Raw genomic sequence first — 14,493 nt, forward strand, 5'->3', positions numbered from 1 at the left:
GAACAAACTAGTGTCATTGGTCTGGTGGGTCCATACAAACCAAAACACAGATGAAGTATAAATCAAGTCCAGCAGAGAGGGTCTCTAAATTGCCTTTTAAGGCCATCTGGGTTTTCATCCTGCTGAATAAAAATCTACGGTGCAAAAGTTGCTGAGGTATTGTACTTGTGAGAAGTTTGCAGGGAATAAAAGGAAAGCAAGCTTTCATTTATGCCTGACTGACAGACTGCACTCTTGCAGATTGCCAAGCTAACCATCCAGACATTCATTGCTGACAGATCTCATCTCATCTGCAAACATTGGAGAAGGACAGCTGCAGATCAGAGACTGTTCATGCAATAAGACAGTGGACAATATGCGGGGATGCAGGGGTTCAGCAGACTTACATATTTCCCTTTGGTCTCTGTGGCTGCTTGCTGAAAGATGGGCTGCATTCTCTTACAAACGCCGCACCCTGCAACCAAAATAAAACACGGAACAACGGAAGTTATTACAGAGAATTCAATGGGAAACATCGTTCTGACAGCATCGATACAATGTCAAAAGATTTCCCATCATGTGCCAGGGGAATCGTTTTTTTGTCAATAGCAGCTTGCAGTCCGCTATCTGCGATGAAAGATAGGAGGTACTGAAAATCACTGAACATAATGACTGAGCACAACATATGGAAAATCTCATGGAAAGTACTTACCATTGAGCAACCATGGGGAGACAAGAAAATTAACTGCATGCTAACTTAACACGATTCAGTCGGTGTTAAAGTGATCAGCAGATTAATCACTGAGTCAATCTACAGAATTTAATTGTCAACAATTTGGCTAACTGAGTAATTGTTTAAGTCATTTATCAATTTATCTGTTTCCAGTTCCTTAGCTGTCTGGATTTGCTGCGTTTTTCTGCTTTTACTCTTACAACATGAATATATCTATGTTTGGACTGCAAGTTGAATGAGACAAGCAATTTGAAAATGTCTCACAATTTTTAGAATTGGGCTGTTATACAAATACAACCGTCATATTCTTCCCTTCTGGAAGTGTCTGTGTTTGCCAGATATGGTGAGTATAGAAAACCTATGACAGTATTGATTATGACAGTGTAGTACTGCCAACAATGCTCCAGTTTATTGATTAAGGCCACCTATTGCATCTAATACGGCACGTTTTACACAGCGCCTGGACAGTACTAGCTGCTGTCCGGTTCCACTGGCACACCATCTTCCAATCACAATGTGTTCAAGCGGTTTAGCAAGGAGAGCACTACTTGTCCCAGTTAGTGTGACATACTGAACACCGTGAAAGTGAAAAGACTTACAGGGAGCGTAGAACATCATGAGGACAGGCCTCTCCTCTTTCTTGAGCAGCTTTCTGAAGTCCTTAGAAAGAGTGAGAGTGTAGGACGGAGGAGAAGTGATTAAGAAGCTTTAGTCACTATAAACAAAAGATATGTATAGTCTACAAAAAGCTGAAAGTGTCAAATTTGTCCAAGAAAAACTTCATTAATTTTGACTAAAGCTTAAAGTCAGTGATCACATACAACATCTTGATTCCTCCAGGGTAGATTTTTCAAAGCATTTCACTGTTGGACACACAGAGCTTTAAAATAACTAAGTGCGAGATCATCTTTGCTTTTTCAGCAGGTTATTAGGCTGTGTATATTACACAGAGTCATCACATCAGCAAAGGCAGAAAAAAGGACTTTCTTCTTTGGACACCAGCAGATCAGGCCCGATACCTCTCTTTCTCACCATCACCTTCATGAGCTCAGCTACTTCCTAAAATAACACATTCAGCACAATCTTTTGTTGACACCTTCAACAAGCCTCCAGGCAAACACCGACAGCACTGCTGTTCATTAAATCAAAGGCCTTTCAAAATGCTGCATACATCTACAGTGTCTGAGCTTGTCAGGTTGTGGGTGGATGTGCTGTTTGGTTTTTTTTTTGATAAAAGTGCCATCTGACCCGGCTGGATGGGAGCTGTATGGAAATGTTTTTTTTTCTTTTTCCAGGTTGTGTTTGTAGACTCTGCGAACTACAGGGGGCAACTCTTTGATGATAAGGCCCTGATATGCCGCTTTTATGTATGGGGTTTAGTGTTGCAGGTGGAGGTGGAGACATTGCTGTGTCAACTTCAAAAGCTGATCAAAACCCCAACAAGACAGGAGATGAGAGGTGGACTCTGCATCACATTAACTGCTTCCTCAGTGTCTTGTAATCACACTAACTGTAAGTCAACATTTAATTGGATGTCTTGAATTAAAAATGCAGCTAAAACTTCTTTGGAATTTACCCAAAGCTCCTAAGGTTGTGAAGGTCACTACTTACTTTTTCTGTCTCAAGGTGGACAACGTCTTTTGCCTCAGGGTTCTCCTCCCACAGTGGGGGTCCTGAAGGGTCCTTTAAGAATGCTACCATGGACTGAGTGTAGGAAAAACAGAAATGAAAGATGAATAAGTGTGTGTCCGAACAAAGGCAACACTGAGCTCATGCAACAACTTTTCACTGGCACAGAATTATCCTGTAAACAACAGAGTGACTGGTGATGATTTACTTGCGAGTCACAGAAGTTGCACCAAATTTAGAGCAAGCAACTCTGTAGGCTATGCCAGGCGGAAGCTCATATAGACCATCATGTTTGTGCATCCAAGAGGTGTAAAAAGCTATTTCTATACCTTTGAGAGTCTGGTAAAGGGCTTGGTAAAGCTCCCTGTAAATATAATCAACCATATGTCTGCGAAGACAACAGCAGGAAATATGTCATTTACCAGCGCTATAAAAATGACAGTGTGGACATGAGCGCAATATTTAATGATCATAATGCTGTTATCAGGATTACTTGGTAATGGTTTACACTGAAACTTTTGGCGTGTTACTGTTTTAGAGGCCGTTCCATCTGTCAGCAAAAGAAATGTGGGCAAAACACAAGCAAGAAGAATAATTAGCTCAAAAGCAAAGTAGCAATGGCTGCCACATGTTACACTTTTTCTATCTAAATCACAACTGAAAACTTCCAAATCCCAAGACCTGCGATTCTGTGTTTGAAGAGGGAAACGTTTTAGTTGGAAGGAAGGATCACTGCACACGCTGCAGTCAGGAAGTTTAGTGAGATGCATTTAATTACAGTAAGTTGGCCAAGCTGTACAGTAAAATCCGTTGTGTTGTGTGTTATTAATGCTTTCTGAATCTTTGCGTCTGTACCTGTTCCAGAGAAAAGTTGCACAAACAGGTGCTTATTTAGATATTCAGTAGTTACAGAGCAATATCATAACTTGTTTGAGTTGTGTTTCTGGCCACCTGATAAATTTAAGTCCAGTATTCCCTTTCTTCTAACTCTTTTTTTTTCCTCTACATTCTCCTGAGGGAAACGTCTGTCGCTTTAGCTGCTAAATGCTGCGCTGTGTTGATCAGCTACTCGCCAATATGGCCTGCTGTTTCATGCAGAGCAGGTAGTGTACACTGGGGTTTTAAGAGTTTTTCATTGAAAACAGCTGTTGCTATGGCCAAAAAATAGGCTTCGAGAGCAAGAGAGGGAACAAAAACTGTGAACTGAAACTCGCTGCAAAGCTCAATAAATAAGTATTCTTCCCTAGAAAACCAAGCAAGGTTACTTGAAATAAGACTTCTCATCAACCGACTAGTTGAAAAAGAAAGCAGAGGTAAGTTAAACAACAAATAATCCACAGACTACGCACTGACTACGTGTAGAAACAAGACATTATGTCACTTGGTACAAACTATGAAGATTATCAATACAGGCCTAGAGATGAATTTATGGAAAATTATTTTTTAATTTATATGACATGCTTTTTTCCTACTACAATCTCAATATTAGTCAGAGAAATCACATTTATATATTTCCACTAAATTGTTTTCACAATCTTAATAGAACAGGCCACATGAAGTTGCTCTTATCTGACTAAATGAAAATTAAATGAACACAGATACACTGGGCTCTAGAGGGAAGCATGATATGTTGCTGGGTTTGAGCTGAAAGCTCATGTAAAGAATACAGAATTTCTGCTGTGCACTCACCTTGAAGGTAGCAGGCCTGTTGTACTCTGTGTGAAACGTCCCATCTCTGCAAGACACACCAGGCACAGCGCTCACAACACCAGGAGTAAATGGTGAACAACATGCAACGCAACATTATGTTCCAGAAAGCACTGAGGTGTGGAAAAGTGTCTGACAGCCAGCTGAGTTTCTGGTTACTCACTTGTAATGCAGCAGCTCCGCTCCTCCATGTTTGGAGCTCGGGTCCACCTTCACTTTCTTACAGAGCTTACGGCCCTCTGAGTCGCTGAGAGAGAGAGAGAGAGAGAGTGAGAGAGAGAGGGGAAGAGAGAGAGATAGATTAAAATACAAAAAAAGGTCTAATTTTGAAGTGATGTGGAACATGTACCAAAATTGTACGATAATTGAATTGGACAACATCTATGACGCAAATTATTCTACTTATCCATTACTTCAGAAGCAGGTTCAAATAACCCTGTATTTAATCAAAATCTGAATGGTTATCATTGAGAACTTCAGGATGTAATCCAGTCTTTCCTTCCCTTTCAATAAAACAGCTTATTTCAACTCTCTTTCGTGAAACCATTGATGTGACAGAACTGGTGGGAGAACACATCTGTCTAAATCTTATCACCTGTCTCAGCATCTTTTCATCTTTTCTTCATAGAATAATACAGAGAATGATCTTTCTGTTCGTTAAGTGCTTTTGGAATCCCATGTACTGCCGTCATTATTCACTGATTGAATTATGTACTTTTTATTCTGTTTAAGAATATGCTTTGCCAACATAATGACCACAATGTCTCTCTAATAAAGCTGCAATGAACTGAATTAAAACTAGAGAAGATACTGCATGCAGACATAACTGTATTAACATTTCATCACATCAGTGTAATCACATGCCTGCTCCACTTATTAGTTTCTCCGGTATGCAGACAAAAACATCTGCAAGGGGAATGCAGTGCTGATTACAAGCTATACTGTACAGCGTGGCAGTATACAGAAATTGTGTAAAATCTAACAATGTATAAAATGAATAAAAGCTTATTTCTGTAATTGAAAAAAGGCCAAAGCTGTAAAGTAAATCAATATGCATCTAGCCACCTACGCACACTTGTTACAGCAAGGCATGATCAGTGGCACAAAGCGCTTTTCCTCCTCTGTAATAAAGAGCAGGGAAAATAAGCATTCATTTAAAGAGAGAGAGAAATACTGAGAGACCTTTGCTGGAGAGAAGCCCTGATGCTAACAAATTCAAAGCAATTATGGCCCAAAGACCCACAGGCAGCCAAATACATGTTCATTGTAGTTTTGCTTTAGACGAAGAAGAGCAAGTTTGCATGTTCAGGTAATGAATGTGTGCTTAGTTCCATAGTCTGCTGACTCATGAAGGCAGATGGCACCGGCTGGGGCACACCAGGAGCAGATGTGACCTCGACATGTATCTGGAGACGTCGCGCAGTCATCCGACTCAAAACCAGTCTGCTGCTGGCAACTGAACTTGAAAGGCTGAAGCAAATGACGAAGGCAAAGAGACCCCAAATGTGAAAAGTAGTCAAGGATCCCTCATCAACGTAGATTTTATTTCAACAAGATTTTTGTTGTCAAGATGCATTATGACCTTGCACAAATGTGTTAAGTAAATTGACAAAGTGAAATGAATCCTGAAGACCGTCAGCCTTGAACACTCGCATCTAAAACAGGAAACAATGCACTGACTGATTGCAGAGTGTCTGAAATCCTTTAGTGTATACAAGACACTTGCTAATATCCTGGTCATTTGCTAAATATTAGCATTTACTTCATTTATCAAGAAATGAACATTTCCATTTTTCTGACATTAACTTAAAAAAATTAAGTAATCAACTTAATTTTTTACAATATAAAATAAAATGAAGTAATCAACAGGTATTCTGTGGGAGGTGCTCCAGGAGTATGGGGTCTGGGCTCTTTGGCTGTGAGGTCTCTGTACTCCCGGAGCAGGAGTCTGGTTCGCATCGCCGGCAGTAAGTCAGACCTGTTCCCAATGCATGTTGGCTTCCGGCAGGGCTGCCCTTTTCCTTTTCTTGTCCAGCTCGGGAACTACAGGATTTCATCTCTGCTTTTTGTGGATGATGTTGTCCTGTTGGCTTCTTCGAGCCAGGACCTTCAGCATGCACTGGGGAGGTTTGCAGCCAAGTGTGAAGTGGCTGGGATGAGAATCAGCACCTCCAAATTCTGATGCTGGCATGCAATACCCCAAGGTATTGTGAACTGGGACTTTTTGGAGAAATGTGAATAGGCCACACACCAGGTACAGACCAGTGCAACAATGGCTTTCAGCCTCTTACTCATTTGGTTGAACATATACAGTAAAGCTGACTCAGAGATAAATGCCTGCATGTCATTACGTTTCTGTGAATCCACCAATGAGTCAGTGGTACTCGTCAATCACAGAACAAGCAGCAGTCCAGAGAAGTTCAAATGATTCACTAGCTAATGTTCAGTACAGAAAGAACAAAGGCAATGAATGGCATTTCATCAGAGGCCCGTCCACCGGATGAGCACAGCTGCTGTGCATTCATCTCGCTGCGTCAGCACTGAGGCTCTGACGCTGCAGTGGGCAGGAGGTCTATGGCTCTGAAGGTATGAGCAGTGGCTGAGTTGGGGGAGAAGCATGAAGAGAGGTTAGAAGTTGCCGTGAAACATGTGGTGAGGAGATAGAACACAAGAGCGCAGTAGATGCCAAGAAAAACTATTGTCCAATCATTTAATGTTAAGATTAAGACTCAGTGTTTACAGAAGACAGCGAAGTGATGGCAGAGAAAGAAAGCATTATTCATCACAAAGGAAGAAGAAGTCACTAAACTGGGCCATAATAATCAAGTGTGTTTCGATCAAAACTTCCTTTTGAATAAAAGCAACAAGTTCTGATTCCTAGAGTTCAAAGAGGTGCGGTATAGCCTTGTACCCCTTGGGTTTATACATCATATGCTTGTCAGCAGTTAAGTTCACATGCTGCTGATTCACTGAATATATAGGAAATGAGTTAAATGATAACTATATACATTAGAAATTAGGTCTTGCATGGGCAGCTCTGACCACTGCTGCTAGCAGTTATGATGACCTTATATTCACCAGGTTAGCTTCACAAATCTGAGAATGTGGCAATGACATTAAAAGAAGTTGGATGGTCAAAGAAATAATCACTCAAATGACAGATCTCCACATTAACCAAAATTATCTGGGAAAGGAATTATATAAAATCAGTAAATTACGACCCAAATAGTCCGTTTTCGCCAGTTTTTTTTTACTTTCATTTGGGTTGTACTCACTTTTAACTCATTGGATTGTCTCAATGATCAAGTTTCGTTTCTCAGAGAGTGTGTGTGTGGGGGGGATTTCTGGTTTACGGTTTGTATTTCTTATTTTACCCCTTTAATTCATATTTATCTATCTCATTTTAGTCTTTAGGGCGGCACGGTGGTGCAGTGGTTAGCACTGTCGCCTCATAGCATTCTCCCTGTGCCTGCGTGGGTTTTCTCCGGGTTCTCCGGCTTCCTCCCACAATACCAAAAACATGCACATTAGGTTAATTGGCTACTCTAAATTGCCCCTAGGTGTGAGTGTGAGAGTGTGTGGTTGTTTGTCTTTGTGTGTTGGCCCTGCGATTGACTGGCGACCAGTCCAGGGTGTACCCCGCCTCTCGCCCGTAGTCAGCTGGGATAGGCTCCAGCCCCCCCGCGACCCTGACGGACAAGCGGTATAGAAAATGGATGGATGGATTTTAGTCTTTACTCACGAATTACTTTGATCACACACGCACCAATACCTCTGGTTGCCCAACGATTCACTTTTCACAGCAGCAGATGAGCTGCATGTGGAGGAGGCTTGTTGTTAATGGTGTAGCCTATTGAAATGATCAAAAGCAAAGTGGTGCCAAATGACACTGCAGCAACCAGGTGCACTTATGAGCTTAAAAAACAACGGTGCAAGTAGGCCTACATTAAACAGGAGAGGTCACACCACATTTTCAGGAGAGACGTAATACCAGAGAGCATCTTACCCCCTCTCTCTCTCTCCCTCTCTCTCCATTTCTCTGCAGAGTATGTGCAACTGTCAGTAAAGGGGAGGTGTAGAGTGAGGTGAGACTGTTCAGTAGTTAATCGATTATAGATGGCACACTCTCCTGGATACTGAAAAGGGACATCAAATAGCACCCTTAGGTAGACATTAATATACCTGGGCGGCCCAATGAAATAAAGTCTATATTATAAGAGTGATGGCGTACCTTGTTTTCCGTTTTTGTGATGCATTATTTGGTTAGAAATACTCAACTAAGAATACTTGACACCAGAAGGTGACTGAGAAAGGTACACCTTTCACACTGAAGAATCAATAATGTAAAAAAAAGTTTGGGCCAAAACTTTGCATTAGGCCAAAGTCAACAGAGTCCCTTTTGTAAAGGATTAATAACGGATTCATCATGCAAAGAGGATGAAGCCCTGCATGCCATTTAATTATTGCTCTAAACCAAAACACAAATCCTAATCCGTGCTGTGCTTGTTTGCGCTGTGTTACTCCCATTGATCCAGACAAGACATGTTTCTTACTATGTTCTCGTCTATTCTAAATTCCCTGAAGAGTGGGAGCAGGGCAGCACAGTCCTGCTCTCCCTTCCTGTATGAGATCATCCATCCCTCTGGTGGATCTCTGTTGGCCAACACTCAGGTCCCTGTCATCTGTTCAAAGTGTGTCATTCTGGCCTTGGTGGCTCTCTTCCTTGGCAGGGCTGACTGTTCTCACGCTGTGACATGAGCTCTACTTTCTCTCCTCTCAGTCCACCATGAGCTCGCAGCTGGAGCTTCGATTTGGAACCGGCCCATTTGAGATGGTGGAGAAATATGCCAAATAGCACAATGCTTCGCTACAGAGCCTGGCAGCAGATTCATGTGTCCTGCAGTGATGAACCCAGCTCGCTCTAGCTCCCCTGGCAGGAATCTGGCCCAGTATAAATTTCTGCTTAACATTAGATACCATATTTTCACAGACCAAGAAAAGGTAACTGAGTCAAAAGTTGACAATAAAGAAGGACACGTATCATGGAGGGTGTTTAAAGAAAAACGTGGACACTGTTCAGACGGTGGCTTGAAACGGTTTTGAGTTTAGGGTCTCTTCCTTCCCGTCTGTCTGGTCTTCAATCTCAGATAAGCCTGAGAGAGATTGTGAATGCTGCAATGAGCACTAGGCGTCAAAGTGGAGTTACTGCCTGTTTCCTGTTTTACGATACACTCTTTCCTCTCTGGAGAAGAAGATGATGGGTTGCAGTTGATGGGTTGACAGGTATAAAAAACAATGAAATAAAGTAAGTGGAACTGAACACCAGGAAAAGCATGAAGAACAACAAGCCAAAGTCAGATCACTAGGGAGCAAAGCTAGCTGTGCTCAGAGAAAACAATTCTTGCTGGTGTCTTGGGAGTATCGTGCATTCACTTAATGTAAACATTTCCACAGTGTGGGCTGGTGATAGATGTGCTCCAGAGAGACAGATAACATATGTATTTTTCTGGCATTGAGGAGAAAATGTGCATATGTAAATAATAAAACAAATATTTAAAACATTTCTTTCTTTTATATTTTCATTTTTATATTTATATAATTTTCTTAGAATTGCAACTAATGATTAATATTTTAATTTCACTGAATATGTGCTGGTCAAAAAACATATTAAATAGCAGAACAGACATGCTTATTTATTGTTGATTATCCTTTTCATCCTTTTTCATTAATAATGACCCGAGTGAAGGTTTGGTGTATAAAATGTCAGAAAATATGGCCCTTTTTTGGCACAAAAATTTCCTAATGGTCAATGTGTTTAATCGATTTTACAGGACATTAAATAGAAAACACATTTATTAAACCTTGGCTTTTGCTGTAAAATGGAATATAAATGATCTGTAGATTATCAAAATAGGTGCCAATGAATTTTTTTCTCAATCAACTAATCACTTCCACCCTTGTATCAAGTATTTAAAGTTGGCAACAAATGTATGTTGAGATCCTTAATCTTATTAACTTAGTCTTTGATCTGAGAAGTACTTATCTAACCAATTATTCTGCCAATTTTAGACTTATTTAAGAGGGATTCTAGTATAGTTTTTGTGTTTCTGAGTTTCTATAGTTTCTGACAACACTTACAAAAGAGATGTTTTGTTAAATGAAAAAAGATTTTATGGCGCACAACATGCTTATATTTATCAAAAAAGCATTGTTTTGGTGTTAACAAAACTGTATCAAAAATAATTACATGATACACAGCTCTGGAATCGACCAGTAGATTGACTGAGAAATCATTTCAGCACTGCAAAGATGACTGATATCTACTGAGTGATGCAACACACAAAGCTCTCCTGATGGGAGGCATAAAACCACATATCGACATAAACAGCAAGATAAAGAAACTTTAACAAAGAACAACAAAGCATCATTGTGTTATTAAGCAGAGAAATGACACAGCATTAAGCGAGTGTCTTCATTATCACTCATTTACACTATGAAAACCCAGAAAATTAGAGAACAGGAATAGTATAAAAGAGATAGTAACACATTAGACCAAAAGCTTCAATAGCTCTAATAAGTGAGTGGCCTCCTGTCAAATTGTGCTTGTATAATAGCACCAGTAAAACAAGGTCCTTTACACCCTGGTGGAAAAGTCATAAATTGTGCAGATGGATGGCAGCAGAGACATTCTGAGGAGAAGTAAATTGCTCTGGCTTTACAACAGCTGTCAGAAAATTTCTTGGACAAAAGAAGAAGTAATGTCAAAAGAGACAGGGAGTCAATGGATGTGATTGGGGAAAAGAAGTCCGACAATGAGCCTTCTTCCCATTACTTACCCACAGTTGACCCAGGCAATAGTCCCTTGGCCCTTCACTGTCTGGGCCACATCTGATAGCAGTTTCAGGTGGGAGTCCCCTGATGCAGCTACAGACACAGAGAATAAACCACAGTCAGTCTTGTTACCAACACCGTTCAATAGCTCACTACATCCCAGAGCCTGGGGACACAGAGGACACTGTCACGTCAAACGCAGCGAAGAGGAATTGAGTTACAGTGGATCTCAGTGTCTTACTAAAGAACCAAGCACCAAATAAAGAGATCACTGAGTTTGGGATAGAGGAGTGATGGAAAAAGGTTTTCTAATACCTTTCACTGGATGGTTTAGGGAGGGGGTTTAAGTTACATCAGCTTTCAACATCTTACAATAGTGTGACTAAGCAGGGGATGGGAGGATTATATGGTGACACAAAGAGTCTGCTGAAGCAGACCAACTATCCAGCAAAATGGAGCAAACACAGCAGGTATGTTCTGGCAAACTCCAGTTTGTACCTGCTGCATGCTGCTTACTATCATATTCTGAGACATGATGAACATCAAGTGTGAGCTCATTCAAGGACAATGTGAGAGTTCATGACCACTGGAAGCTTGCGCAATCTACCGAGAGAGGACTACAGCTCAGCAGAGGGGTTTGCTTTCTGTTGGGAAAGAGGAGAAACTAGCGTGTAATAAACTGAACCAGCTACAACAATACACGCCGTAATATCACTGATTTTCATCAGATACGGCAAGCAAAAATTCCTGTGAGCAAAGAAAACTGAGTGCAATACTCTAGTCCTTGTGTAACACAATATATCATTTTTACACCTCCTCCACACGAAATGTTATTCATTCACAGCATAAAAAGAAAAATTCCTTTCATCGCTCCAGGCAAAGGCTATATTTAGATTTGGGGGTGCTGTTATGACTCCCCAGGGTCTCACCTTGCACCAGGTTGGTAACAAAATCATCTGGTAATTCAGTGTCAGTTTGTTACCATGTATGGTGCAGGAAGCAAGCACATACTGATGGGTAGATTTTCTAATGTGCTCATTGTTAAAGTTTTATGGGCACTAAGCTGAGCTGAGCTAAACTCCACAGGGATGTGACTGAGTGCAGAGGGTCAGAGGCTGCTGGAGAGTAAGGAACAGGGCAAACCTGCCTTTACTCAAGAGGAGGAATGAATGTGATGTGGCCAGAAGCGGTGAGATAATTGGATGGTGAAGAGGACATTAAACGAGCGTGGCAGACAACCTGCATGAGGAGGGGAACCTTTGGTGTCTGTCTGTGTGATGTTGCAGCCGGTGATCAATCAGACCCACTGCTCAATACGTGAAAGCCTTATCCAATGCCTTCACACAGGCTGATATGGGCCATGAATTATGAAACAAATAAATCTGCAGCTGTGGGGCTCTGAACCTGCTCTGCTGCTTATTGAGGGATAGGAGGGTATTTGGAATGGAGAAATTAGTAATATCAAGCAGCTCCTTCTACAAGCCCGCAGTGTGCATTCCTCTCCTTCTCGCAAGTATGCTAATGAAAACAGAATTTAAATCTACTGGGATGTATCAGGGGTTCCCTAACAGTTGGAAGAAGATGCTGCTTTATAACCGTCTTTGACTGCATAAAGTGTTTTATTTTCCATTTAACGACCACTCTCTGGCTGCAGGCTAAAGCTGCACAAAATATTAATTCTAACTATATCTTGAGATATTAAGGGTCATTTTTTTTAAATTAATGAATTCAGATTTGGGCAAAGTGATTGCACTCTCTCATTACAAAGGGTGACCAAAGGAATTTAAATTAATTTGGTGTTTTAATGTTGTACAATCACAGAATTATCAATTATTCAAGCAAAAACTAGAACATACCAATGAAGACAATTAACTGCACTAATGCATAGCTACCATAAGTGCTTTATGCAATCTCTCCTGCTGTCACAAATAATCTATTCCTTAAAAAACATTAGCTGTTGGAATGCAGCCGTGGTGTGACTTAGTGGTGACTGCAGCTGCCACACTCACCTTCTCTGATCATAATGAATTGATTCTAATTTTATGTAATGATGCACTCGCATAAGGGCATAATGACATCTGTGCTAAAAGCATACCTTGCTCTTCAGGAAATTAAGGTACAACAATTTTTGGTCTAGAAAAAAATAACATAAAATGTAGAATTAAAGGGTGTTTGACATATTGGCTAACATACTGTTTGTCTATGAAATATCACCGTTATTAGACGTAACACCAAATGGTATTCATTTTCCAGTGCTCCACAACAACCTCTACAGTGACAAGCTGCCTGAGAGTCATTGAGATAATACAAGCATTATCGACCATGAGCCATTACTATGATTGTCTGGCATGACTGCTGTCCCCGCCTTCTCCCTTGACAGAACAATGGATTCACAATCACACATTTCAACCATACATTTATTCTGCCACATAGGAGAAAATACATAATAACATAACATCTCTGTTATCATTTCCTTTAACAACATGTTTTGTTTTGTGTATCTAGAAAATATCAGTGTCTTTTCTGACCTGTCTTGGTGTAGAGCACCAGAACGTTGGTTCTCGTCCTGAGCAGCTTCTTGAAGTCTTTGTGGTCACTGACCTTCTCTATGAGGGGAGAAACTTTCACTGCCTCCAGCACTGGCAGCAGCCACACCTGGTGGAACATATGAACACAAACACCAGTGCTCACCAAAACAGTCATGTGATGACACCAACACAGAGCAAAGGAAAAGTACAATAGACAAAGGTATTGGTACACTTGACCATTACACCAACAGGGATTTTACTAATAATGCTAATACTAATATACCATAGACTGGAACTAAGTGCACTTAACCTATTTTGCCTATTTCTTGTGTTTTATATCTTTATATTTTTCTTAAGTGTTCATTTTAAGTATTTTGTGCTATTTATACATGTGCCTTTAAGCCGAGAATCTCTACAAAATTTCGTTATGCTCACATAATGACAATAAAGACTCTTGAATCTTGAATCTTAATATCCCATTCTGAACACATATACTTTAGAGTTGGCACCCCCGCAGCTATAACAGTTTCCACTCTTTTGGGAAGGCTAGGACCGTTTCTGATGGAATTTTTGCCCATTCATGCAGTAGAGCATTTGTGAGGTCAGGCATTGATGTTGGATAAAAAGGCCTGGCTCACAATCTCCGTTCCAGTTCATCCCAAAGGTGTTGGAAGGGGTTGAGGTCAGGGCTTTGTGTGGGCCAGTCAAGTTCTTTCAGACCAAACTCATCCTGCCATGTCTTTATGGACTTTGCTTTGTGCACTGGGGCACAGTCATGCTGGAATAGAAAAGGGCCTTCACCAAACTGATGCCACAAAGTTGGAAGCATAGCATTGTCCAAAAGGTTTTGGTATGCTGAAGCATTAAGATTTCCCTTCACTGGAGGTAAGGGGCCCAACCCCTGAAAAACAGCCCCATACCACACCTGAATTCAGTAAAAAGGTGTGTTTGAATACTTTTTTCTATATAGTATCTCAAAAGATGGCACTCGAGGCCAGGCTTGTATTTACTCTACCTATTCATTGCCCCCACAGGATGATTAATAATATTTCTGTGTACACAAGAAATGTAAAAGATATGTAAAAT

The 14,493-nt window shown here is 40.7% G+C and overlaps 1 protein-coding gene across 2 annotated transcripts in view; it reads right to left on the reverse strand.

Moving 5' to 3' along the window:
- pdia5 (protein disulfide isomerase family A, member 5) overlaps positions 1-14,493 on the reverse strand; it is a 53,018-nt gene that overhangs the window by 28,995 nt on the left and 9,530 nt on the right. For both annotated transcript variants that reach the window (XM_046403878.1, XM_046403879.1), the window contains exons 2-8: positions 13,408-13,534; positions 10,885-10,972; positions 4,212-4,295; positions 4,031-4,076; positions 2,324-2,416; positions 1,312-1,372; positions 387-454 (exon numbers count right to left, since the gene is read on the reverse strand). In XM_046403878.1, the coding sequence (XP_046259834.1) occupies positions 387-454; positions 1,312-1,372; positions 2,324-2,416; positions 4,031-4,076; positions 4,212-4,295; positions 10,885-10,972; positions 13,408-13,534 (567 nt within the window). The remainder of the gene's footprint in view (positions 1-386; positions 455-1,311; positions 1,373-2,323; positions 2,417-4,030; positions 4,077-4,211; positions 4,296-10,884; positions 10,973-13,407; positions 13,535-14,493) is intronic.

Source organism: Scatophagus argus, chromosome 11, assembly GCF_020382885.2.
Source record: "Scatophagus argus isolate fScaArg1 chromosome 11, fScaArg1.pri, whole genome shotgun sequence".
Taxonomy (NCBI): Eukaryota; Metazoa; Chordata; class Actinopteri; family Scatophagidae; genus Scatophagus; species Scatophagus argus.